Source organism: Hypanus sabinus, chromosome 14, assembly GCF_030144855.1.
Source record: "Hypanus sabinus isolate sHypSab1 chromosome 14, sHypSab1.hap1, whole genome shotgun sequence".
Lineage (NCBI taxonomy): Eukaryota > Metazoa > Chordata > Chondrichthyes > Myliobatiformes > Dasyatidae > Hypanus > Hypanus sabinus.
The window spans coordinates 28042239-28069862 of NC_082719.1; the positions used below are offsets into that span (position 1 = coordinate 28042239).

The 27624-nt window shown below is 39.1% G+C and overlaps 1 protein-coding gene across 2 annotated transcripts in view; it reads left to right on the forward strand.

The window, feature by feature from the left end:
* Positions 1 to 27383, forward strand: part of lap3 (leucine aminopeptidase 3) — a 36668-nt gene extending 9285 nt beyond the window's left edge. Inside the window, exons 4-13 of one of the 2 annotated variants that reach the window (XM_059988927.1) lie at positions 1128 to 1233; positions 7202 to 7361; positions 7930 to 8094; positions 8572 to 8730; positions 9262 to 9386; positions 14145 to 14233; positions 14404 to 14506; positions 15885 to 15964; positions 19808 to 19917; positions 25715 to 27383. In XM_059988927.1, coding sequence (XP_059844910.1) covers positions 1128 to 1233; positions 7202 to 7361; positions 7930 to 8094; positions 8572 to 8730; positions 9262 to 9386; positions 14145 to 14233; positions 14404 to 14506; positions 15885 to 15964; positions 19808 to 19917; positions 25715 to 25910 — 1293 coding nt within the window. In that variant the 3' untranslated portion in view covers positions 25911 to 27383. Of the gene's footprint in view, positions 1 to 1127; positions 1234 to 7201; positions 7362 to 7929; positions 8095 to 8571; positions 8731 to 9261; positions 9387 to 14144; positions 14234 to 14403; positions 14507 to 15884; positions 15965 to 19807; positions 19918 to 25711 lie in introns of both variants that reach the window. The other variant, XM_059988926.1, reaches the window with a different exon arrangement.
* The last annotated feature ends 241 nt before the right edge of the window (positions 27384 to 27624 follow it).

The window sequence follows — 27624 nt, forward strand, 5'->3', positions numbered from 1 at the left end:
ATGATTCCAAGAATGAAAGGCTTAATATCTGAGGAATGTTTGATCTCACTGAGCCTGAACTTGATGGAATTTGAAGGATGAGGGGGATTGTATGGAAGCCTATTGGATACTGAAAGGCCTGGATAGAGTGAACATGGAGAGGATGTTTCCATCAGTAGGAGAGTTTAGGATCTGAGGGCACAGCCTCAGAATAAAGGGATGTCACTTTAAAGCTGAGATGAAGTGCAGTTTGTTCAGCCAGATGTTTGTGAATCTGTGGAACCTGTTGCCACAGAGGGCTGTGAAGGCCAAGTAGGTAGATGTATTTAATGCAGAGATTGATAGTTTCTTGATGGATAGGGAGGTTAGAGATTAAAAGAATAATTAGTTGTGATTGAATGGTAGAGCAGAATTGATGGACTGAATGGTCTGACAGTGCTGTATTTTATGGTCATGTGAAAGCGTTCTGGAGAATGTTCCACCTTGTGTTCGATTTCTCCATTGCAGTCTTTTTTTTCCTTCTGAGGTGCAGATTTTTATTTAAGTTCTGGTTTTCATTGTAAGTTTCCACTTACAATGTGTTGCTTCACATCTGTGAAAGTACTCTTCTTGGATAGCTTCAGGCGTGTGTTGCTTCACATCTGTGAAAGTACTCTTCTTGGATAGCTGAACATAAAGTTACATATGTTTGGTATGTGCCAGGTCTGATTCATTGAATTATTATAATGGAGAAGGACTGACCATCTTTTTATTGTCCAGCTTTTGTTTTCAGTTTTTAAAAAAAATCTAAACATTGTGAATATAGCACAACATAATTGTGTATCCTTAACCACATTAGCCAGATCAGATAAAAGGAGCAGAATTTTTTCCAGCTGGAGTCTTACAATAATCTGGTAATTTCTGGTTATCATTAATGACTCTTTTTTCAGATTAATAAAAATATTAACTGGATTTAAAATCCATAGCTACGAGACTGAGGTTTGAACTCTGGATTATTTGTCTGGTAATTTAACCACCCTGTGGTCATTGTAGATCAACTTGAAACTTCAACCCAATGTTATTTTAAGATGTTTTAGAAGGAAGAAAAAGATTTACAGTAAAATATTACAACATCTGCCCTCTTATCATAAAAAAATTTGCTTTAATAGGATTTTCCCCATATTGTAGTTGTTGGTCTTGGTGACAAAAATGCTGGAGTTAATAGTTTGGAGCAATGTGATGAAGGCAAAGAAAATATTCGAGCTGCTATAGCAGGTAAATTCCTTAATTTATCTATGATTTTTATTAGCAGCTAAAAATACATTAAGATCAGTGACAAATCAAAACTACAGTTTAATGTGTGGAAATACTTTTAAAATAACAGAGTAATGGTACAATGAAGACAGGTTATTACTATTTTTGATATTTTTATCTTTTCCCAAGATCAAAAATGGTTAGTTGCTGGCTTGTGGCTATGTCAGAAATAATTCAAAAATTGTTGCTGCTTAAAATTCATGAGAACTTAATAACTAATTGCTTCATATTATATATAGAATGTATTTTTTAAAAGCCAACTTAAAAAAAATGGACTTTAGTTCACCTTCATTTCTTTTTTTTTCTGAAGTAGTTTAAAAAAAAACCCTCATCTCCCATTTCCCACACATCTACCCTATTCCATCCTCTCACTATCATAATAGCAATATGTCCATACTTAGAGCCTCATAAGACTGGATGACTACCCATTTCAATTCAACCTTCCATTCCCATTCTAACATGTCTGTTCATGGTCTCCTCTACTGCTATAATGAGGTCAAACTCGGGTTGCAGGAGTAACATCTCGTATTCTGTATGAGAGGCCTCCAGCCTGATAGCATGAACATTGATTTCTCTTACTTCCAGTAATTTCTCCTCCCTGCCCCCTCTCTCCTCTCTGGTTACCTTCTCACTCCTCCTCACATGCTCATCACTCCCTCTGGTTCCTCTTCTTCCCTTTCTTCCATGGTTCACTGTCCTCCCCATTAGATTCCTTCTTCAGCCTTTATCTTTTTTACCTATCCCTCCTAGCTTCTTACATTATCTCTTCCCCCTCACCTATCCATCTCTCCCCTCACCTATCCATCTCTCCCCTCACTTATCCACCTCTCCCCTCACCTATCCACCTCTGCCCTCACGTTATTTACATTTACATTGTTGTAAATGTAAATCAGGGAGCTTGTAATTGGCTTTCAGTTTTTTTTGTAAATTGCAAGCAGTATATTGAAGTTAAAAACACAGGCTGCTCCACAGACTGTGATTGTATATGCAAGAGTTAAGACAACGGGTTTGTGTTAATTGGCCTGCATCCGACCAGACAACATGGTTAAGTTATTTGCGTCATTGTGACTTGAGTGCAAGTGGGCAGACCAGATGAGTGTTGTCACTTAATGTATCAAACATATTCACAGGTATAGGCAATCAATAGTTTTTGTGTACATCCCATATTTGTGTACTCGGAGATAGCCCTGGCAATATTGATTTTAGGTGAATGACTCTGTTGTCAAAAGGTTTTGGGATATTTGTGCTTCTCCCAAAGAATGTGCAGTCACCTTGTGAAAAATGGCTGGTTTATTGTGGAATCCCTGGGAGACTGTGGTCCATGTGTACTGTTATCCACCTAGGGTGAAGGCAAATCAGTCTTGGGACTCGGGTGCTAATAGGAGCCCAAAATCCATTAACAATGTCCAGAGCTGAGAAAGTGTTATCTTCTGGAGACAGGTCATTCAGGATCGTGGCAGGGCTGAAGACAATGAGAGGCTATCTCAATATGGTCTTTTTGAGCACGGTATAGTCTATTGTTAACTGATATGATCTATCTGGTTTCTTTACTGGCCATATAGGTGAGTTAATGATTGATGAGGTCTCTTCATATTATCCCCTGATGTTTTAGTACTTCACTTTTCTCTGGACCACTGTCAGTGCATCAGTTTTTATGGGATATTGCTTATGGGGTTTATGTACATCCCTCTTTATTTTAACTGGGTTTATCTTTACCCAAGCAGGATTGAATCTAGCCCACAACTCTGGGGGTTGCCGCCAGCTATTTGTCTGACTGCGAGGCTGTGTTTTCCAGTTCTGTAATCTGGTCAACAGTCAGATTGGACAGAAGGCACTGTCAGGGTTGAGGACTTTGATTCTGTTGTAGTCTCTACATTTATTGGTGGATGACTTTCATGTCCCTTTCTCCTGTTAGGGCACTGTCTCTAGCCTGGGAGACTACAGCTGTCACAAATTATTGCCTCTGCCCTTCTATATCTAGCACAGCAGTCCCTCGCTACATGCCCTGGTCAGTGACAAACAATGCAGTGTTCCTGTGACTTCACAGCATCATGTCCGCACGCCACCTTGTGACCTTCTTCCCTCTCTCTTGATCTACTTACCCAGCTCATGAAATTACTTTGGAGTAGGTGGATCACACCATTATCCCCAAGTCAAAAACGTCCTGGTGGGTTCAGCTCAACCCTTCTTTTAACTGGATTATCCCTCCCTGGATTGCCAAGCCCTGAATCTTCTTCATAGGCCTGGTATTTTCACTCTGCATTGTTCATGGTAGGTTCACTGGCCTTCTGAACAACTGACATTATCACTCCGCACTCCTCCAAGTCATTGCCTCACTACTCCCTTAAAGTTCTGTTATCTTTCCTCATTGCTGGCATTCCCATGAGTTGCCCATGCTCCATCCTGCACATGTGGAATCATGCTGTTTCAGGTACTTCTTGGGCAGTTAGCTTTAACCAATATGTGTATATCTGTGGGGTAGGGCACAGCTGGTGGATTTTGATCATTCTTCTAACTCGTGCCAAAATTCTGCATTGCCACATGCAGCTCTAAAGAGGACACTTTGGATAGGATGCTCCGCTTTTCTCCTGGGGTGAAGAATTTGTGGATGGTGGTGAGGAGTGTGGATTCACTGGGGTTCTGAGCCTGTCATTGCCTGGTTTCTATAGATTCCATTCCAACAGACAGTACACGGTAAAACCTTTCCTGGTTGTGGGTCCTTTCCCACTTGTCAACTTCCCAGTTTACTTCATCTTCCTCAGAGGTTATTCCCATGGCTGCTTCCCACTGAGCACCCACCTGCTGGGCCTTTTCCCATTTACTTCTCAGTCTGTCCAGATCCCTTGCTGATTTAGTCATGTATTGTTCTAATTGTTCTGCCCATTTTTCACTTCTGTCTCTCTCTCTTCCTGTAAATGTTTAACTTCCTTTAATCTGTTCAGCTCTCCATTTGTATTCTGTCTCGCTGTTCCCTGTACTCATCCCTTCTCTTCTGTAGCTCTACTATTTGTACACTATGTGATTCCAGACACTTTGTTCTCTCTTGTAAATATACATGATATAGAATGACTGCTGCTTTATCTTCCTTCTGCTTTGATTGGCTTTTCCACCACTATCAATGTAATCTGGGGTCCAGCTTTAACCCACCCAGCTTTGTCCATTCTCTGTTCAACCTTCTTCTCGTGGTTACCAACCTTTTTAAGCCCAAGATCCCCTACCTCAGCCTCAGTGAAAGGCAAGATCGACCTACTAAATCACTTACACACATGCATGTGCACAGGGCAGAAGGGACCGGAAGTGGTGCCCCTCAGCCCCGGAAGCGGTCTCTCTTCGCAGGTGGCTTTCCGTAGCGGGAATGTTGCTATGTTACCATTATCTTAATTGGTATTACTTATTTTTATAATGCTTACATTACACCACCTTTAATTCTATGTTTTATTATTTAATTTTATTTCAACAGAAAAAATAAATGAATAAAAATTGACTGTTACACTCAGTGTGATGACTGGGGCTGAATAGTTTCTGCTAGTTCCCTGAAATTTGGCTCATAACTACAGACAGCCAGTTTGAGACAGTCTGTAAGGTGTCTGTCAGTAAGACGGCTCCTGTACTTGGATTTAATAATTTTCATCTGTTGCAGCACAGCCCCCTCGCAAACCTCCTGACAGAGGACAGTTTGTTAGACTGAATGTTGAATCTGCCACATTTTTCTGATGTTTTGTATTGGTAAACTATTGCTGGGACTGTAGTATAAGTTTCAGAGGTACGCAAGCTAATTACACTTTTTTTCATTTCCCAGTTCTTTTACCTTTGGGCAATGTTGGAATTTAAAGGGGGAGAAGTGTTGCAATGTGAGCATTATAAAGATAGGTTGATGCGGATTAGGATAATGGTGATGTAGCAGTGCTACCGCTGGGAGAGCTGTTTGTGGGGAGGGGTTGTTTCCGGGTTGCTTCCGGTCTTTTCTGCCTGGTGTGCATTTTTCTTTTTTTTTCAGGATCTACTGGGAAAGTCTGAAAGATCGATCGGTCGATCGCGATCGACTAGTTAGCAACCATTAGAGTACAGTATATACTCTGAGCTCTCCCCTCTTCCTAATTGAGCCCACAATGTTGCTATATCTCTTTTATGTAGACAGTTAAATATTTTTGCACTATCACGTGTATTAGGCTTTGATTCTCAGGTTTTCCCATGCACAATCAAACACACAAAAGAATTCCCTGAACATGTATACATGCACCCTCTGGCATCCCAAATGGTTTCACCCACAGTACCCAAGTGTTCTCAGTGGCCACACTGTATGTAATTCATTGCCCACTGAACAAGTAAACATGCACCCTCTGGTGTCATGAATAGTATCCCCCACACTTCCCAAGTATTCTTATTCGCCATGCTCCACTTACTATGTTGCTTAGCGAATTAGTATATACTTACCCTCTGTCATTCTGAATAGTCAGTAACCACCTATTGCCACTGATTTCCCTGTCTCATCAAACTACCATGTGTTGTCTGATAGATGGTTTCTTACACAAAACATGCGCACTTGCACATACACACACGCACATACTTTTGTATCTACTAGTTCAGCTCTCCACTGTGTCCTTTGATACTCTGTGATCCTGGGGTCATTTATCTAAAACAGATTTAATTATGGGTTTTTTCAAAATACTCACCCACTTAGATTGCTAAAATCACTGGCCACACTGTGGGTCATGATTGTAAACTGGACGTGCCTCCAGCTGTTATGACTGTGACTAAAATCACTAGAGAGACACTGAAGATGGTGATATAGCAGTCTTTATTCGTAACAACAGATGTCAGTCTGGAGACACTCTCAGTAGAGTCTCACAAACTCAAAAGTACATCACATTTTTTTTATATCCCTGAGATCTAAGATCACGGGTGATTCAATACAATTTCAGTACTTACAATGACATTATATACTTCAGCAGTTTGGATCGACAAATTGTTCCTTTGAGAGACATAGTGGAAGCACATTTAATTGATAAGACACCTCTGAAGGTCCAATTGTCTTTAGGAGAAACTAGTTAACACAAATATCCTAAAACCTTTTGACAACAGAGAGTCAGACCCCGAACATTACTGTTGCCAGAGCTGTCTCTGAATACGCAAATATGGGAAGTATACAAAAACTATTGATTGCCTATACCTATGACCATATTTGATATGTTAAGTGACAACATCCATCTGGTCTACCAGCTTGACCTCTAGTCACAATGGTGCAGATAACTTAGCCAGTTGCCTGGTTTGATGCGAGCCAATGAACACAACTCCATGATTTTAACAATCGGCTCTTGCATATGCAATCTCTCGGTCTGTGAAGCAGCCTGTGCTTTTTAACTTTAATTTACTGTCTGCAATTTACAAAAAAAAACTGAAGGCTAGTTGCAAACTTCCTTAACTTAAATACAATTACAAAGGAACTGAAGCCTGGATCTCATTTGAATTAATATCTGCTATATTCACATAACTCCAGAATACTCCCAAACAGCAGCCAAGTATCAATTCAGGTGCTTGACACCTGATCACCAGTCATACTTTGCATTGCCCCGTGCGGCAGAGAATCGTCAAAGCTTGCCCTCTGTTTCTATAATAGGTTTGTGTGAGTAGTGAATTTAGAAGCAGTGCAGTGAGTGACCTTGTTGCAGCTGTGTTTACATTATAATCTCAGCTCAATAACTTTCTGGGTGTTTACAGCTTTTTATTTACGGTTTAATGGCTGTTAGCAAATCTAAAATTATAAGTTTTTATTTGTATATGTCACACAAATTTAGTAATAACGATAAAATCTGATGTGCAGTATTAGTTTAATTGTTAGTCATATTTTTTAAGGATATGAGTCAGTTTTTCTAAAAAAACGTATGCAGGGCTTCAGTAGCAGAAAATTTAACTTTTTTATGTCTTTCAGTTGGATGTAGGCAGTTACAAGATCTAGAGGTTACTCATGTGGAAGTTGATCCATGTGGAGATGCCCAGTGTGCAGCAGAAGGATCTGTTTTGGGTTTATTTGAATATAATGAGCTAAAGAAGAAAAAGAAAACAGCGGTCACTGTCAAACCATATGGAAGGTATTGAAGTATTTTGTATATACAGAAACCCTGCTATTTTATAAAGAATTTTTTTTCAACAAAGTACTTAATTACTAATATTTTGCTGGGTTCTTATTTTAACCAAAATCTAAACATAGCAGGATTTATAACTTGTTTGCATCTCTTCTTACTGATACAATGCGTTCTCTTCTGGTTTCAGTTGTGATGTTGGTTAAGATTCCTTTGAATAATGAATGTTGTCTTCAGAGAAATGGAGACTGTTCTTCTAATGTCTCCAACTACTTTTGTTTGAGATTTAAAGTAATTGCACTTTTTCTGTTTTAGTCTTATTGGTTTAAGCTTTTAAAAAATATGGTATGTAATTATTTGTCTTTAACTTTTTGTTTTATTATTTGCCACTACTGTATGTGTGTGTATGGAAATTACATAATTATTTAATAGATTAAAGTAATGAAGATTCCATAATTTGATTTTTTTCATTAATTATTCTCTTCTCAAATTAGAACTTAATTGCTTAATATTTTGTTCGCCATTAAATTAGGTCAAATTTAGCAGGCACTAATTGAAAATACTCTATTTTTGCTAGTTTGGAAAATGAAGCATGGCAAAGAGGAGTACTATATGCAGAAGGGCAAAATTTGGCTCGGCATTTGATGGAAGCACCAGCTAATTACATAACTCCATCTAGCTTTGCAGAGATCATTCAAGAAACGCTGTATTCTACAAGTGATAACATTAAAGTGCACATAAGGTAATTCCTGCATTTTGTTTTAAATAACAAAATGAAAGATAGAATTGCAGAACTGATGAAAAATAGGTACTTTTGTAGTTGAGTATATTATTCTCAGGCATTGTTGAGCTATTAATAGTACCTGTAATTAATTATGAAGGTGAGTATTTATTGGACTTGTTTAGAGGCTTATTTATTAGTCAAGAATCTGAGAATCCAAAGTCAAATAATTAATTTCCTCAATTAAAACAAATGAAGTTTCAGTGAAAATGCCAATTTGTTGATAATCTCAGTAAGGGAAAGAAACTGTGGCTTACTTGGTCTTTCCTATTTATGACTTCAATTGTGCTGAACTGTGATTTCAATAATTGAGAAAGACACTGAAGAAACTAGGGATAAGTCAAGCCATCACTGCCAGTATTTCCAAGAGTTAGTGAATTGAAAATAATAGGTATTCTGTCTGATACTGACATACTATTTTCCATACATTTTTCGTAGATCCAAATCCTGGATTGAGGAGCAACAGATGGGAGCTTTCCTTAGCGTAGCCAAAGGTTCAGATGAAGAGCCAGTATTTTTAGAGATTCACTATAATGGTTCTGCAGTCCCCAGTGAATCACCATTAGTTTTTGTCGGAAAAGGTATTACATTTGACAGGTGAGTTCTGAACTTTTAGTTTTATATAAGCATTCTTCTTTAAAACAGTTGCTAGTGTGCTGACCAAAATGTTGGAGATTAAATCAAGTTATTTATTAATGTTCTGGCATGTTCATTTTGAAGGCAAGTGTTTTAGGAGAATGCCTTTGAGAAAATTTACAATGCAAATGCATAAGCAAAATCATTATTTTCTTAATCTGAGTTCACTACTATAAGTAAGGCTTCCTATTTTTCGCAATGGTATGGTAGACCTCAGCTTGAAGTATAGGCTCTTCCCAGCACTCTTACCTGATGCAGAAATGGGATGCTGGATGTCAACAAGTATTTCAACTCAAAAAAAAAATTAATTCAACTTTTAGTTTACCTGTTTTGTTGTATAGTAGTACTAATATTCTGGGTTCTTTACAGATTTACTCTCCAGCTATAGCATTACTTTAATAATAAATTTTGATTCTGTTGCAGAGATGTATTTTATAGTCTTCCACCTGGAATTGAGTTTAGCTAACATATTTCAACTTTTTCTTTTGTTAGTGGTGGAATTTCAATTAAGCCTGCATCGGGTATGGATGCAATGAGAGCAGACATGGGAGGAGCTGCAACAATCTGTTCTGCCATAATGACTATAGCATCTTTGAAACTTCCCCTTAATATTATAGGTAAAATATTGTTGTATAATTCACTTGGAATAATGAAAACTTTGAGGTATTACTAAGTTGAGGATCTAGACAATTGCTGTCTGTTCCTGCACAGTATTTATTAATTTAAGAAAATGTTATTAAAAAGCCATTGAGTAGTGAATTCTTTTTTATGTACTTGTGGAGACACTATTTGCATTAATATATTTAAAAGCTGTAAATTGTAAAGTTATGTAGCTTATTCTTGGAATACATTGTAATTTCTTGTCATTGCAAATATTCCTTTTGTCCCTATTCTTTAAAAAATGTCTTTAAAAAAAACTATGCTGGAAATCCCATTGTTACTAAGTTAGTACAGCCAAAGAAATGTTTGCCTCCAATTTTTCTACTTTGCTTTGTCCTGGAACAGGTCTTGTTCTGTTCATCTTTTGTTAACTGAATAACTTGGCTTTGAAATGTTCCCTCCCTTCCCTAGAAAGAGGGTTTGGGTCCATCTAGCCCTTCCCAGGTAGCTCTCAAATAAAGTATTCATGCTTCTCCTAGATGAACTCTTTATGACAGCAAGCACAATAGTAATAAATGGGTCTTTATTGAGTTCACTAACAGTTACTCATGACTAATGCCTTGGCCTCCAATGTATACTCACAATGTATACTCAGTGGCCACTTTATTACGTTTACCTGTACACGTCGCGTCATTAATGCAAATATCTAACCACCGAATCATGTACTAGTGACGCATTGTATAAAAGCATGCTGATATGGTCAAGAGGTTCAGTTGGTGTTCAAACAAAACATCAGAATGAGGAAAAAATGTGATCTAAGTAACCTTGATCGTGGAATGATTCTTGGTGCTAGACAGAGTGGTTTTAGTATCTCAGGTACTGCAGTGCTCTTGGAATTTTCACACAGAGCAGTCTCTAGAGTTTATAGAGAATTGCATGAAGAATGAAAAAAAACATCCAGTGAGTGGCAGTGCTGTAGGCAAAACCACTTTGTTAATGCAAGGGGCCAGAAGAGCAGAGCCAGACTGGTTCAAGCGACAGTACCTCAATAATCGAGTGTTATAATAATGGTGTCCTGAATATCATCTCTGAACACACAATGTGTCAATCATTAAAGTAGATGAGCTACAACAGTGGAAAATCACAAACATACACTCCATGGCCATTTTATTAGGTATAAGAGAGATATTTCTCTATTTGCACAGATTGTCATCTTTTGTACATTGGTTGTTGTCAGTCTTTATTATTCATTGATTGTATTGTATTTCTTTGTTCTTTTGTGAACGCCTTCAAGAAATTGAACCTCAAGTTAGTATATGGTGACATATGTGTCTTCATAATAAATTTATTTTTAACTTTGAAATATGCCCTCTCAGCAGGTGTTTGTACATCAGACCATGCAACAAAGTTACTGTATTGAATTGGTTTATTATTTTGTGGAAACCACCGAGGAATCTCCCTTCTGTCCACAGCTGGCAAGATTATGGTGAAGATACTGCTCAACTGGATCAAGATCATCTCAGAAGATGTGCTTCCTGAAAACCAATGTGGCTTTAGGGCTTGAAGAGCAACCACTAACATGATTTTTACTTTGAGGCAACTCCAGGAGAAGGCGGGAGAACAGCAGCAACCATTGTACATTGTCTTTGTTGATTTCTCACAAGCATTTGATATGGTAGACAGAGAAACACTCTGGGAAGTGCGCAAAACTTATGGCTATCCAGATAGGCTGGTTACGATGATCAAGTTGTTTCATGAGAACGTCTGGCAAAGTATCTATCAGAGGAGATGTCAGCAAAGCTTTCACCATCAACCACGGGGTAAAACAGGGATGCGTTCTTGATCCAACTTTGTTCACACTATATCTTGCTGCAGTTTTGAAAATAATGGACCATAATTTAGACAAAGGTGTGTACATCAGGACTCACTCAGATGGAAAATTGTTCAACCTGTCAAGTCTCAAAGCCTCAACCAAATCAAGAGAGATATGTGTCAGAGAGCTTCTGTATGCAGACGACTCAACCCTGGTTGCTACTGAGGTTAATGTGATTCAAGAAATTGTAGACTGCTTCTCGTTTGCTGCCACTCTTTTTGGCCTAAGAATGAATGTCTCTGAAACTGAACTTCTGTACCAGCCTCCTCCTTTGTGTAGACCCAGTGAGACCCAGCCACCAGTCATAATGGTCAATGGGGTAGCGCTGAAATGTTCTGACTCTTTCACTTACTTAGGAAGCACTGTGACCAACCCCAACTCATTAGATCTGGGAGTTGAGAGGAGGAAGCACTGTGACCAACACCAACTCATTAGATCTGGGAGTTGAGAGGAGAATTCAATCAGCTACGAAAGTCTTTGGTGCTTTGCAGAAGTGACTTTGGTCTCGCTACGACTTTAAAATGGCAACCAAGGTCAAAGTGTATAACACAGCTGTTTTACCATCTTTGCTTTATTCAGCTGAAACGATGACATTGTATTGACCAAGACACAACTCAGGAATTTACGCCAAATATTACGCATCAAGTGGCAAGAGAGGGTACCAGATGTGGAGGTGCTCAAACGTGCTGGGACAGTCAGTGCAGAATTGCTCATCACAGCCTCTCAGCTGCATTGGACTAGTCATGTCACAAGAATGAGCAATGATCATTTACCCAAAGCGTTCTCTATGGCGAGCTACATGAAGGAAAGAGGAAGCATGGAGGTCAGAAGCTGCACTACAAAGATGTGCTCAAGTGCCATATGAAGAACACTGACATGAATGTCAACACCTGGGAGAAGGATGCTTTGGACAGAAGAAGTTGGTGCTGCATTGTCAAGAAGTCAATCCCAGCTATCGAGGAGAAAAGGAGGAAGAAATAATGAAGCAGGTCATGAACGCAGACGTTCGGTGCTAGACCAGTCAAATCACAAATGCAACCGATGTGGGAGACAGTGCCAATCCAGTGCTGGTCTTGTGGCCCATAAATGTGCCTGCAAAGACTAAACTCTCAGCACAGTCAACATCAAAATCAATGGACAGCCGAATAGGAAGATTATTTTCATATGTACTGGGATACAATAAAAAAACTGTTCTGCATGCCCTCCATAGAGATAATTTCATTACATCAGTACACCAAGGTAGTACGAAGTTTTAAGTAGATTTGTTTGTGCATATGGCTTACCGTATACTACACTGAGATTCATTTTCTTGATGCTTTTACAGGTAGAATGAGGGCAGATCTCATTGAAACCTATTGAAAAGCCTTGATAGAGTGAAGGTGGAGAGAATGTTGCATCTAGGACCAGAGGGTACAGCCTCAGTATAGAAGGCTGTCTCTTCTATATCTACCTCTTCAACAGAGGTGACAAATTTCTTTAGCTAGAGGGTGGTGAATCTGAAATTCATTGCCACAGACGGCTGTGGAAGCCAGGTCAATGGGATATTTAAAGTGGAGGTTGATAGGTTCTTGATTAGTCGGCATCAAAGGTTATGGGGAAAAGGCACCGGAATGGGTTTCATAGGGATAATAAATCAGCTGTGATGGATAGGCAGAGCAGACTCAATGGGTTGAAAAGCCTAGATCCTCTTTATCTTGTGATTTTATAATTTTCAACTTTGTCAATGACATAAAACTGGGTGAGTTGTGAGGAAGATGCAAAAAAAATGTCAAGGTGAAAAAGACGAGGGCAGATATAATGTGGATGAATGGGAAATTGCTCAGTTGGTAGGAGAAACAGGAAGTTAGATAATTATTTAAGTGAGAGTGGATTAAAAAACGTTATTGCAGAATGCATGTTGGTTTTTTAAAATTTCTGTCACACCACAAACAATTACAAAAGCAGATAGTATGTTAACTTTTATTCCACAAGGTTTTGAGTAGAGGAGCAATGCTATCTTCGTACAATTATATAGGGCTTGAATTGAATTGACTTTATTTCTTACATCCTTCACATACATGAGAAGTAAAAACCCTTACATTATGTCTCTGTCTAAATGTGCAATCATAGTAATTTATAATAAATAGAACAGACAATGTAATAAGAAATACACTCAAAGCAGCGTAAGTAATCCGTCTGATGGCCTGGTAGAAGAAGCTGTCCTGGTCCTTGTTGGTCTTGGCTTTTATGCAGCGGTACGATTTCCCGGATGGTAGCAGCTGGAATAGATTGTGGTTGGAGTGATCTGAGTCCCCAGTGATTGATTTGACCATCCTTGGAGTACTATGTATACATTTGGGCTATGTCCCTAAGAAAGTTCAATAGAGTGTAAAAGTTTAATCAAGCTATTTCCCAGAATACTAGTATTTTCAATGAGAAAAGATAGACTTAAGTAGGCCTGTTTTCACTGCGGTTTACTAAACTGAAAGGGATCTTGTTGAAATTTTGACTGAGCTGCAGGGTATAGTCTTAAGATACACAGACAACATTTAGGACTTGGGTGAGAGGTTTCTTTAATTTTAGTGGTAAACTTGAGGAATTTGCTACAACAGTCCCTGGAGATCAAGTCACTGAATATATTGAAGAAAGAGCTTTCTAGACACAAAAGAATTAGGAGGGAAGGGGAGAGAACAAGAATGTAGTTTTACAATTGAGGATATGCCATGCTACTGAGTAGCACTAAACCAAAGAAAAGTGTTTTAAAATCCAGGCAATTATGTTGAAATCTAAATTTTGAAAGATTTTAAGATACTGAGTCAAAGATTTCTCTTTTCCTAATGAATTGTAATTCTTACAGCTGGAACTTAAGGAAGATGGCATGTGTAGTGGTAAAACATTCACATGTGATTAATGTGTCTTTTAGGTGTGACTCCATTGTGTGAGAACATGGTGAATGGCAGGGCAAATAAACCGGGTGATGTGGTGAGAGCAAAGAATGGGAAAACTATACAGGTAATGCTAAACTTATTAAAATGTTTTTCTAATAGCAAGCATAGCCATTTTCTACATGGTTACTTTTAAATGGGTATGAGGGAGTTCTGCCTTCTATATTACATGTTACAGATCTGATTTTGACATAGCTCCATATTTTCACTGTATGAATTATCCTATATTTTTTTAAGGTGGATAACACTGATGCTGAGGGTCGTTTGATACTGGCTGATGCCCTTTGCTATGCACATGAATTCCAACCCAAAGCTCTTGTAAATGCTGCAACTTTAACAGGTATTGCTTTCTTTGTAAAAGATCAGTAAGTGCATTTGATGACAATTTTAGACTGTAGGATATAGGAGCAGAATTGGACCATTTGGCTGATTGGATCTGCTCAATAAATCATGGCTGATTTATTACTCTCCTCAACCCCATTTTCCTGCCTTCTACTTGTACCCTTTGATGCCCTCATTAATCACGAACCTATCAACCTCTGCCTTAAGTATACCCAATGACATCGCCAGCTGTGGCTATGAATTTCATACATTCAGCACCCTCTGGCTAAAGGAATTTTTCCTTATCTCTTTTTTGAAGGGTTTCTTCTGAACTCCAATGTGTACAGGCCCAGAATCATCAGTCTGTACTCATATGTAAACCCTTTCATTCCTACGATAATTCTCATGAATTCTCTATGGACCTCCTCCAATGCCAGCATATCTTTTCTTAGGTAAGAGGATCAAAACTGCTCACAATAGTCTGACCAATACATTATAAAGCCTCAGCAGCATATCCTTGCTTTTCTATTCCAGTCCTCTCAAACTGAATGTTAACATTGCATTTGCCTTCCTTACCACTGACTCCACCTTTAGGAAATCATGTGCAAGAACCCCTAAGTCTCATTTTCTTATGGATGAGCTGGTGTGAAAATCATTCTAACTGCAGAAGGATTGTTTTGCACTGGATGCTTTCCGTGACAACTTACAAAATCTATTCAAAGCATAAAAAAAATCTATGAAACCCCGTGGTTTTCATAGATAACTGCTAAGCCAGCAGTTATTGTCCACACCACAGATGCTCTGAGAAAATACTGATGGATCTCCTTGAGTGACTGCAATCAGTGTGATATTGTGTCAAGACATTTGATGCATTAATATGACTGACTTGATCAGTTACTTCAGAAGAGAGTTAAGAATTAGGAGTAGGTGGTTATATTGACTGTTTATTCCTCTCCATAGATGTTCTGACCTGCTGAGTTCCTCCAGTGTTTTGTGCGTGTAATTCTATATTTCTGTACTATCTTCTGCAGAATCTCTTCTGTTTATTAAGAGTAAAATACATTTATGTAACCCTGTACTGCTATACTGACCAGGGAAGAGCAGCAGGTTTATTTCCCTTAGGAAGGTTGATGAACAGTTTTGATTTAATCAAGGTTAATTACTCAAGCATTTTATTAATTTAGAAAACTAAACTCTATTCCCTATTTCTTCTATGGTAGGATTTGAACATCTGATACCTGTTCAGTTTAATAAAATGTCCACTATAGTAGTATAACTAAGTGACCAGAGAATTATTCGGCACATGTAAGACCATGGTTAAATAACTGAGTTGCAAGCATTAATAACACCTTTAAAATGTTCAACAGCAGTGAATTGATTTAAGTTATTTTTAACAGGGGCTATGGATGTTGCCTTGGGGTCAGCAGCGACTGGAGTTTTTACCAACTCTGACTGGTTGTGGGAACACCTTAAACAAGTAAGATTAATTTAGTTTTATGCCAAGTATTTAAGATATAATTTGTACTTCTATGAGACTAATTTAGCTTTTCTACACTTGTGGAAGAAATCCAGAGCAGAAGAATGGCGTAGATCAGAGGCAAGCATGTTCAATTCTCCCTCTCGATTAACCTACAGTTTTTTGGGGGGACTGAAAAATAGTTTGCAGTATAATTCCATGAAACTAATTGGCCAACTTTTGCTGAATATACTGTGTAGAAATACAGTAATGGTTACAGAAATTTGTGAATAATGGTTTTCAACATCTCCATCAAATTAATTTTAAAATTTTGATATGGTTACAGAATGAATTAGTAAATTATCGCCATAATAATCAGAAGTGTTGTAAAACCATACACCGATTCATGTTGTAAATTGATGTAGCAGTATATAGTAGGATTGATTGGAGTCAAACAAACAATGAATACATGCAACTATGGGATAGGTAGGTCGCATCCGGAATTATTTCCAGGTAGCAGACAATTTCCTTCCATGTTGCTCTGACATATTGGGAAATCGTGTACTAGGCAAGTTACAGCAGTGGTTTGCCTTCTGCCAGGTGAGGTTTTTTTTTAGAAATCACCAGCTCTTAACGGGAGCTGGCTGGATTTGAACTTGGGACCTCTGGGCCAGCAAAGTCCAGTGCTGATGCCACTATGCCACTACAGTTCACTAGTTTGAATGTTGGCCTCATCAAACTCAGAATGGTGTAGCGTTATTGTAATGGAATATCTGAATATAGAGTCATTGAGCACTACAGTACAGAAACAGGTCATTTTGCCCATCTAGAAATGCCACCTATATTTCTGCCCAGTCCCATCAACTTGCACACATACCATGGCCCGCCATATCCCTTCAGATCATGTAGCTATTTAATTTTCTCTTAAATTTTGAAATCAAACTAGCATCCACTACTTCCGCTGGCAGCTCTGTCCACACTGTCACCACTCCCAAGTGAAGAAGTTCCTCCTCGTGTTCCCATTAAACATTTCAAAGTAAATTTATTATCAAAGTACATATATGTCACCAGAGATTCATTTTCTAATGGGGATACCTCAGTAAATCCATAATAGAATAATAACCGTAATAAAATCAATGAAAGAGGGCATTGAAAGAATGCCCAACTGGACATTCAACCAGTGTGCAAAAGACAACAAACTCTGCAAATACAAAAAGAAATAAATAATAATTTTCATCTTTCACCCTTAACCCATGACCTCTAATTCTAGTCTCACCCAACCTCATTCTCCTAAACTGTAGGGAATAAATTCCTAACCATTCAACCTTTCCATATAACTCAGGTCCTTAAATCCCAGCAACATCCTTGGAAATTTTCTGTGCACTTATTATAACTTCCCTGTAGGTAGGTGACCCGAACTGCACACAGAACTCTAAATTAGGTCTCACCAGTCTTTTACAAATTGAACATAACATCCTAACTCCTGTACTCAGTATTTTATTCCCAGATCCTTCTGTTCTACTGCACTGCAGCCCAACCGCTTATTGTGTATATCCTACCCGGGTTTGTCCTCCTAGAGTGCAACACTTCACACTTGTCTGCATTAAATTCCATCTGCCATTGTCCAGGTCCCACTACAAGCTTTGATAGCTTTCCTCGCTGTCCACTCGGCCCCCAGTCCACATATTTGCGTTATCATCCAGGTCATTGATATAGATGACGAACAACAGCTGAGGAAGCACTGATTCCTCCAGCATCCTGCATCACAGGCCTCCAGTCAGAGAGGCAACCATCTGCTATCACTCTCTCCGGCTTCTCCCGCAAAGCCAATGTAGGCTTTGCTAAAAATCTATGTAGAAAGCAACCACTTCCTTGGCTTCATCAGCTTTTCTGGTAACTTGTCAAAAAACTATAAGATTGGTTAGACAAGACCTACGATGCACAAAGCCATGTTGACTATCCCTAATCAACTTCCGTCTATTCAAATACTTGTATATCTCGTTCCTTAGAATACCTTCCAACTACTGATGTCAGACTTGGTTGTCTGTAATTTCCTGGTTTATTCAATAATGGAACAGTATTAGCTAACACCCATTTCTCCTATGGTTTATTAAGCTTTCAATATCTCTGCTAGTGGCCTGCAATTTCTGCACCAGCTTCCCACAATTTACCTGAACAGTAAACACCTCCTCCTCCATAATCTAATCCATTTTTTTAAAATACATTTTTAAGGTTCCGAAAATTTGCATGTTTTGAAGATTTGGAGCATCTTTTTTTGTGTCTATATGATCCACAATGTGTGCTCTATTTTGTGATGTGAGGAGTATCTTAGGAGTGAGCCATAATTATGCACTATTATTTACTATTATCAAGTGTAGCATGAGAATAAAAATACACTTATTGAACATTTATCTTTTGAGAAAGCCAACATGGATTTATTGAAGGTAAATTATGTTTAATAAGGCAGAGTTTTTGAAGTACAAAGAGGATCAACAAAGGAAATGTAATTGGATATTTCTGATCTTCCAAATGTGCTTGATAAAGATCCACATGAATAGGTTACCATCAGGATTGAACTCATTAATAAAAGGGGCTATAAGAGGATAGATATTAATGTGTCTATATAAGAGGAAAGAATTCTAGTGAAAGACTGTTACTGGGTTTGAATGGAAGCGCAGAGTTCAATTCCTTTTTGTAATATATATTAATAATTTGGTCTTGGATATAGATGTCATAACATACAACTTGGAGAAGATACAAAAGTGACGTAATGAAGAGGACAGAAATATGTTTAGAAGATATAGACAAGTTGGTTCGAAGGTCGAATTTAATGTCAGAGAAATGTATACAATATACATCCTGAAATGCTTTTTCTTCGCAACCATCTATGAAAACAGAGAAGACCTTGCGTCTTCTGGCCCACAGTGTAAAATTTTCCAGCCTCCTCGATGACACACGAATATCCTGCTACGACACCGACCCTCAATCTACCTGTCTCGAGAGTCCTGAGATCTTAGGCTTCCGGACACAATTGAGAATCTCAGGCCAATCCCTTGGCATGTTGAATAACGGCCAGTCGTGGAACCCCGAGAATGGGTCCCATTCCCACAAGAACCAAAGCCTGTGTGTAACTCCAGGTCAGGGTCTTCAAAAGAACCCTGAAAGGGGAAAAATAAAGATGATAATGATAGAAATAGAGCTGTTTCCGAAGATGGAAGCAAAGGAGTCGCCGTTAAGCTCTGCCCTTTTTTGGTATGGGTAAATAGATGACAAACAAAATATAAAATGTTGCACTTTTTGTGATTTTAAAAAAGCATACAGAACTTCGGGCTTTGAAAATGGATGCATAGAGTACAAGAGCATAGAAGTGCCAATTACCTCTTATAAAACACTCTTAGCTGTAACAGGATATTGTGTTCTTTCTGGGTGCTGTGCTTTAGGAATATTGTAAGGGTTTTTGAGATGATACAAAAAAAAATAATGATAGTTTTGAAGCTGAGAGAATTTAGCTATGTGACTGGACTGGGGAAGCTAAAGTTGTTAATGTTATAAAAGTATTTGAAATCAGAATGGTTACAGACATCAGAAAATGAGAAACTTTCACGGTTGGCAATAAGAGGGAACATAGATTGAAGGAGTGACTAAAGAATCAAGAGTCATGAGAAAAATCTTATGTAATTATATAATTCAAAAGAATTGTGCAAAGAATACAAACAATGGAGAGCTACAGGGAGAGGATGGGGAGTGAAACTAATTGGATTGTATGAACATCATGGCCTACGTCCAGCTTGTGTATTGACATATTGGATATGAATCTGAGCAACCTGGCCATAACATAATTTTGGGCTTGTGCGGTTTTTTTAGGCTAGTATTGTGACTGGAGATCGTGTGTGGAGGATGCCACTTTTTCAACATTACACCAGACAAGTCACAGAATCACAACTAGCAGACCTGAATAACATTGGCAAATACAGGTGAAAATTGCATCTTGTCATTAACTTTTAATGTTAAAGTTACATTGCTTTACATTGAAGGAATTGAATAATATGTATAACAAAGAGTATGTGATTTAGCCCTTCAAGGATGTTTGCTCCATTTTGTGAAATTGTGGCTTTTACAATGTAATTTTACCGAAAGAGACTGCTTACCACCTGCTATGCCTCTAGCATATAGGCCAGCAATGAAGGTCCAACTTCTCTGTCTGCCCTTGGCATTTTCTCTACTGTGCACCAGGTGTGGGTCGGGGTCCTCAATTCTGCCTCTGCAGTACGGCGCCAGGTTGTTTTAGGTCTCCTGCGTTACTCCACCCTTCAGGGGTCCAGTGAAGTGCTGTCTCAATGGAGTTGGCCTCACTTCCCATCATGTGCTCAATCCATCTCCAATGTTTCCTCATGATGACTGTGGCTATGTCTTCTTGGTGACCCTGAAGGAGAAGGGTGTGGTTGGAAATCTTTCTTGGCCAGAAAATAAGGAGGATCTTCCAGAGGCTCGTGGTGTGAAATGATGACAGCTTGGCAAGGTCACATGCTGTCATGCGCCAGAATTCTGACCTGTACAAAAGTGCGAACAGAACACAGCTCATACAGTGTCACCTTGTGGTGTAGACACTGTATTTGGTTGAACCCCATATGTTGCTCATTGATTTGAAGATGTTTCTAATTTTGCTGAGTCTGCACTGGATGTTGTCCTTGGTTCCACCTTCCTGCTATTCGGGTAGGTGAATCTGCCGGTGCTGGGTAAGCTGATGACGTATGCCTCGACGGAGGAGGAGACTCTGTTGAGGGTCACAGTCTCAACAGTTCCTTTTAATATCAGAGAATATATACAATATACAAACTGAAATTGTTATTCTATGCTGACCCACAAAATAGAAGAAAAACTCCAAAGAATAAATAACAGAAAAAGAAACACAAGAACCCCAAAGCCCACCCCGTCCCACGCACAAGCAAAAACATTTACCCTCCCTCCTCCCCCCCACTTATTCCAGTAGGGAGCATCAGTGCCCACCACACACCAAGCAAGCAATAGGAAAGCCCCAAAAGAGAGACTGACCTATTGTTCACTCAATCAATTTGAAATGCCACAGGCACTCTCTCACTAACAAGGGAGAGAGATATCAGTCCTTTCCACAGCGAGAGGGCAGACAAATAGCTTGCTGTTTCAATATTATAGTCTGAAGCGTCACTTTCCCCCAGTTCAAGAATCAGCAGCAAACTCTCACTCACCATCAAGAGAAAGAGCAAGAGTGATCACCTGAGTGCAGAGGCCTCTGACAGTCACACCCGCTGTTTCGAAGTTCTGGTCTCCCACGGCACTTTAGTTTGTGACACTGGTGAGAAATTGAGGCCACAGGGCCATATCCCAAAGGCAACTGTCTTCAGGCCACTCCTGGAGATATTGAAACCCTGTCGATCAGCGAGCTCCAAGAACAGGAACCCACCACCATGAAGAACTGCAGTTTGAATGCAGCTGTAGACCGAGGACTCCTGAAAGGACCCCAGCTACCTTGAAAAAGAAAGAGGCATGAGAAAGAAGAAGAATTTAAGCTGGTACACAAATTGGCTGGGAGAAGTCACTCTCTGGCTCCATGTTATCCTGAGTCTCAGTCTGTCTCTGGCTGACTCTGTCAACCTCAGACCAACCTGTCCACCAAAGGCACACAGGCGCTGAGTTTTCTCTGAAAGAGACTTGTACATACAAGTTGTTCTACGGGGGCCCGAGAGGTTGCTCAGCAAAGATTCATTTTCTATTGTTTAACACTCATTTTTGGCTCTGGAATACCTAATATTATTAAATGCCTTTAGAGGAAGGATAATGGATAATCAGTCAGCTGTATTGCATGAATGATGTCTTTGCAGAGTCCATCAGCAGAATGTGAAAAAACGCATCTTGAGGAGGGAAAAAAATTCTGACTGAGGTTAGAGACTGAACCAGATGCACGTCAGCTGTGGCAGGGTTTGCAGGCCAGTATTTCCTACAGATGAAACCCAAAATCATGAATGGCTGTGATACTTCACTCCCAGATGAGCTCAATACCTTTTATGCATGCTTTGAAGGGGAGAGTAGAGTGTTACACCTGTGTGAATGCCTGCAGCATCTGGTGACCATCCAACCTGTCTCAGAAGCCGATGTCAGAACATCTTTCAAGAGGGTGAATACTCGCAAGGTGTCAGGACCTGATGGCATACCTGGTAGGGCTCTGAAAACCTGTGCCAACCAACTGTTAGGAGTGCTTGAGGACATCTTCAATCTCCCATTGCTGCAGTCAGAGCTTTTCACCTGCTTCAAAGTGGCAACAATCATACTAGTGCCTAAGAAGAATAGGGTGAATTGCCTCAATGACTATCGCCCAATTACACTCACATCTACTGTGGTGAAGTAAAGAGGTTGGTCATGGTTAGAATCAACTCCTGCCTAAGCAAGGACCTGGACATGCTGCAATTTTTACATCGCTACAATAGGTCTATAGCAGATGTTATCTCACTGGCTCTCCACTTGACCTTAGATCACCTGGGCAATAGTAATACCTATGTCAGCCTGTTGTTCAATGATTACAACTCAGCATTCAACACAATCATACCCTTAGTTCTAACCAGCAGGCTCCAAAACCTCTGTACCCCCCTCTGCAACTGGATTCTTGATTTCTTCACCAGGAGAGCACAGTGTAGCACATCAGAAATAGCATCTTTTCCTTGCTGACAATCAGTATGGGTGCACCTCAAGCATGCACACCTAGCCAACTGCTCTACTCTTTTTACACCCACACCTGTGTGGCTAAGCACAGCTCAAACACCTTCTATAAATTTGCTGACGACACAACTATAGTTGGCAGAGTTTTAGATGGTGATGAGGAAGTGTACAGGAGCAAGATAAATCAGCTGGTTGAATGTTGTCGCATCAATGACCATCAGTAAGACCAAGGAATTGATTTGAAATTCAGGAAGGGAAAGTCAAGGGAATACACATCAGTCCTCCATTGAGGGACCAGCAATGGAAAAGGTCAATAGTTCCATGTTCCTGGGTGTCAACATCTCTGAAGATCTATGCTGGGCCCAACATATTAATGCAATTACAAAGAAGCACAACAGTGGCTGTATTTCATTAGAAGTATGAGGAGGCTTGGGATTTCACCAACAAAAATTTCTGCAGAGGGCGTTCTACTTGGCATTACTCTGGTATGCACAGGATCAGAAAAGCTGCAGAAACTTGTCTCAGCCAGCTCCATCATGGGCAGTTTCTTCCCCAGCATCAAGGACACCTTCAAAGGACAATGCCTCAAAAAGGCAGCAGTCATCATTAAGGACCCCCATCACCCAGGACATGCCTTCTTCTCTTCGCTGTAATCAGGGAGCAGGTACAGGAGCCTGAGGACACACACTCAACATTTCAGGAACAGCTTCTTCCCCTCTGCCATCAGATTTCTGAATGGACAGTGGACCTCAATTTTCTCTCTCTTTTTGTACTATTTAATTTTTGATATACGTATACTCATTGTAATTATTTTTACTATTACGTATTGCAATGTACTGCTGCTGCAAACCAACATATTTCACAACTTATGCCAGTGATATCAAACCTGATTTGGAGAAGTTGATAGCAACTTCTATTTAATTTTTAATTGATCATGTGCAGTTTCCTAAATTGTTGTTAGTTTAACAATGAACACTGATAGCCTTGATGTCATGAATACAAGTTACAGGACACTTTCAGAATATAGCTTAGCATCTATAGGAATTATAGATTAATGTTTCTTTGTCATTTTCTCATATTTCCTTATGAGATACAAGGGAGCCATTCAGCACATTGTGTTTATGCCATCATGTCCTTTTTCCCCAAAAAATACTGGGGGATCTCAGCAGGTCCAGGAGCATCTATGGAGAGAAATAGAGGCAATGTTTCTGGCCGAGACCCTTCATGAGTCCTGATGAATCGTGAAGGGTCTATAGGTGAAAATGTTGACTGTTCATTCCTCTTCATGGATGCTGCCTGATCAGTGGAGTTTAAACAGCATTTTGTGTGATTTCCAGCATCTACAGAATCTCTTGTGTTTGTTATCCCATTTCCCCACATTTTTTTCCCTGTAACCTATTAACACCCAAACTGATTCTTGTGCTGGCAAGGGTGATTTTCAGTCACCAATTAACTTAACCACCAGCATATATTTTGGAAGTAGGAGGAAACTGGAATACCTGGAAACTCATGTGGTTACAGGGACCATGTACAACCTCCACTCACAGTGCACAAGAGGCCAGAATTGTACCAGAATTATTTTCCCCACATTGTTTTCATTTAACAAATTGTATTTCTGCTAATATCAAGTTATAAAGGTGCCACAGGAGCATAGTTATATCCATGTTCTATTTTGTGTGACTTCTTATCTGTACTTGCTTTCCTTTGTTAAGACATATGTACAGTACATTAATGCTTTGGGTACTCTTTTCGACAAGCAGCTCAGCGTTTATAATTCTGAGAAGTCTGAGGGCCTAATGTTATATCATCTTTTTCATCATGTGCAGAAATTTTTTAAGAGAATCCAGATTCACAACTCCTCATCGTGTTGCAAGTACCCATCTCCAAAAAGCTATGCACATTTTTCGTTCTGTTGCTTACATTGTAAACTGCATGTTCATTTTGTCACTGTTTCTATTATTGCATTGGCTCATAATGCAAGGAATTTACATATTTTATTTAGTTTACTTCAGTCCATTTGACTTTCGCTTACTGTACCTCAGTAACTTCTTGGATATCTGTTTCAAGTCAAGTCAACTTTTATTGTCATTTTGACCATAACTGTACCATATGCTGGTACAGTGCATAGTAAAAATGAGACGTTTTTCAGGACCATGCTGTTACATGACACAGTACAAAATCTAGACCAAACTACATAATAAAAAAAATGCATATATACTTCATTATTAGCAGTTGGGCATCTAGCCATCTAAATATCACTTAATAGATTTTCTTCTTTACGCTGTTTTCCTCTTCTCTTAAAATTTGATTGACCACCAAGCTCTTAGGCCTACCTTTTAGTCACCTGTTACAGGTATTGCCATCAGGAAGGAGGTGCAGGAGTCTCAGGACACTCACCACCAGGTTCATTTATTACCCCTCAATCATCAGGCTCTTGAACCAGAGGGAATAACTTCACTCAACTTTACTTACCCCATCACTGAACTGAACACAACCTGTGGACTCAATTTCAAGGACTCTTCTTCTCATGTTCTTGATATTTATTACTTATTTACTTCTCTTTTTGTATTTGCAGTTTGTTGTCTTTTGTCCATCCTGTTGGGGGCAGTCTGTCATTGATTCTATTGTTTCTTGTATTTACTGTGATGGCCTGCAAGGAAATTAATCTCTGGTTTATATACGGACATGTACTTTGATAATAAATTTACTTTGAACTTTGTTTATGCTTTGGTAAGAATATCTGGACATGCTATATTCAGTGATCTTATGTAAATGCTGATCTATATTGTAGCTGAATTTTATCTTGGCATACGCAGTGGTGTCAGAATAAATGGTACAATATAACAAACTGTATAATTATGGAAATGAAAGTGAATTAGTCAACCACGAAACTTTATCCACCTCGTAGTGTTCCAGACAGTGTTACTTACAATCGATGAGCAGAAATTGAGGGGAACAGTATGACAGACCATCCCACAGAAATTGTTACTTTTGTGTATTATTTCTAGAAAGAGAATTTAAAGATATGTATTCACCCAGGCCACTTGTTAACTTTGACTTTGCTTTGATATACTCCAGCAGGTCTGGTGGAGCATGTACAGCTGCAGCTTTCCTTCGAGAATTTGTAACGGTACCTCACTGGGCTCATCTTGACATTGCTGGTGTAATGTCAAACAAAGATGAAGTTCCTTATCTACGCAAGGGAATGGCAGGAAGACCAACACGAACATTAGTGGAATTTGCAGTCTCCCTGAGCCAAGAAGATCAGAAATCATAAACTGCATATTTATTGAATATTTCACATGTTTTCCTTCTTCATTTTTAGAACAATGGCAAAATATACCAGTCACATTATTTGTGTCTGTGAATTAGTTTAACTTTACATTTACTCCTCACCTTTGAGCTAGAATTTGATAGTTAATTTTTAGAGGAGATTTTTTAAAATTAACTTTTATAATCATGAAGATAATTGCAGGGGTGGTTTCTACCCGTATTACAAATGATTTTATTTCCTGAACTATGACCTATCATGCTACAGAGGAATGTTTGTAGCAGCACCAAAATTGCAATGTGCCCTATCTTTCTTGTTCAGTTACAGTAATAACCTATCAGGTTTTGAAAAATACTGAATGTAATTGAGAAATGTCCAGTTGAAAGGAAAAGTCAATACTTGCCTTGTGCTTTTATTGTTTCTTTGACCTTTTATAATAAGCAAAGTTGAGCCCATACGTCAAATAAATGAAAATAAACTGTACATAATCCTTATTGATCATCCAATCATTGCTAAACACATTCAATATAGGCAAAGTGAATGTTGAATAATTAAACAGTATAAAGAAGGAAGGTGTGAAAAATTCCAAAGCTGTGACAATAGGACATGAGGAATAACTTTAAGTAGCATACTGAGAAACAATGGTAGAGACTTCTGGATGGATGAACTAAAATCATGCAAGTGTCTTCATATGATTTTGGAAAACTGAGACAATATTCTTTATGCATGATAAAAAGTGCTCTGCAAGTGCCACTGAAAGCTGTCCAGCCTAAAGCAGCACTTGAATATTTTAAGGTCTCTAACTAATTTCTTGTTTCAAAGTAGTGGTCCTGAACCTTCACTCTCTCTTACTCCACATAAAGAAGAAACATTTTACTCCTTTGCAGACCGTCGGATGTTCAAACAATTTGCTTGCATGCATCTTGATCTGAATAACATTCAGCCTTGGAGTTCTAAGTGGTAAGAAGCATTCAGATAACAAACTGCAAGGTGATGATTATCACAAGCAATAGAGAATCGTTACATTTTCTCCCTTTACATTCAATGGCACTATCATCTCCAAATCCCTCACATCATCATCTTGAGATCATTGTTGACCAGGAACTTAACAGGAGCAGGTTCAAGACTGGGCCTTCTGCATTGAGTGGCTGTTCCTCACTGGCTGAAGTTATTCTCTCTTCTAGAAGGCACAATTCAGGAAATACAGTACTGTGCAAAAGCCTTAGACTCCCTAGCTATATCTAAGTACCTCACTTTGCACAGTATTGTAATAATTTCTGTATTGTGCTATACTGCTGCAAAAAAATCAAATTTCATGACATAGGAGCAATGATAAACCTGATTCTTTTAGGGATCTCTATTGTGGATGGAGAGTGGGAAGGAGCCAGTGAAGGGGAATCATGGTTTGGAAAAGGGGAGGGAGTGGAAAGAACCAGAGAGACATTCTGTAATGATCAATAAACCAATTGTTTGGAATCAAATGACCTTGCCTGGTGTCTCATGGCTGGGTGTGTCTGCATCTGCTCTGTCTGCCCACCCCTGGCACTCCTCTGCCACCTGTCCCACACCCCTCCCATGGCACTCCATCCTTGCCATACATAACACCCTTGGCTCCTGCTAGATTTACAAGCTTGCTCTCTGCTCCACTTTGACATACAGTATTGTGCAAAAATTTTAGGCACCCTAGTGTTAAATGTATGTGCCTAAGACTTTTGTTACA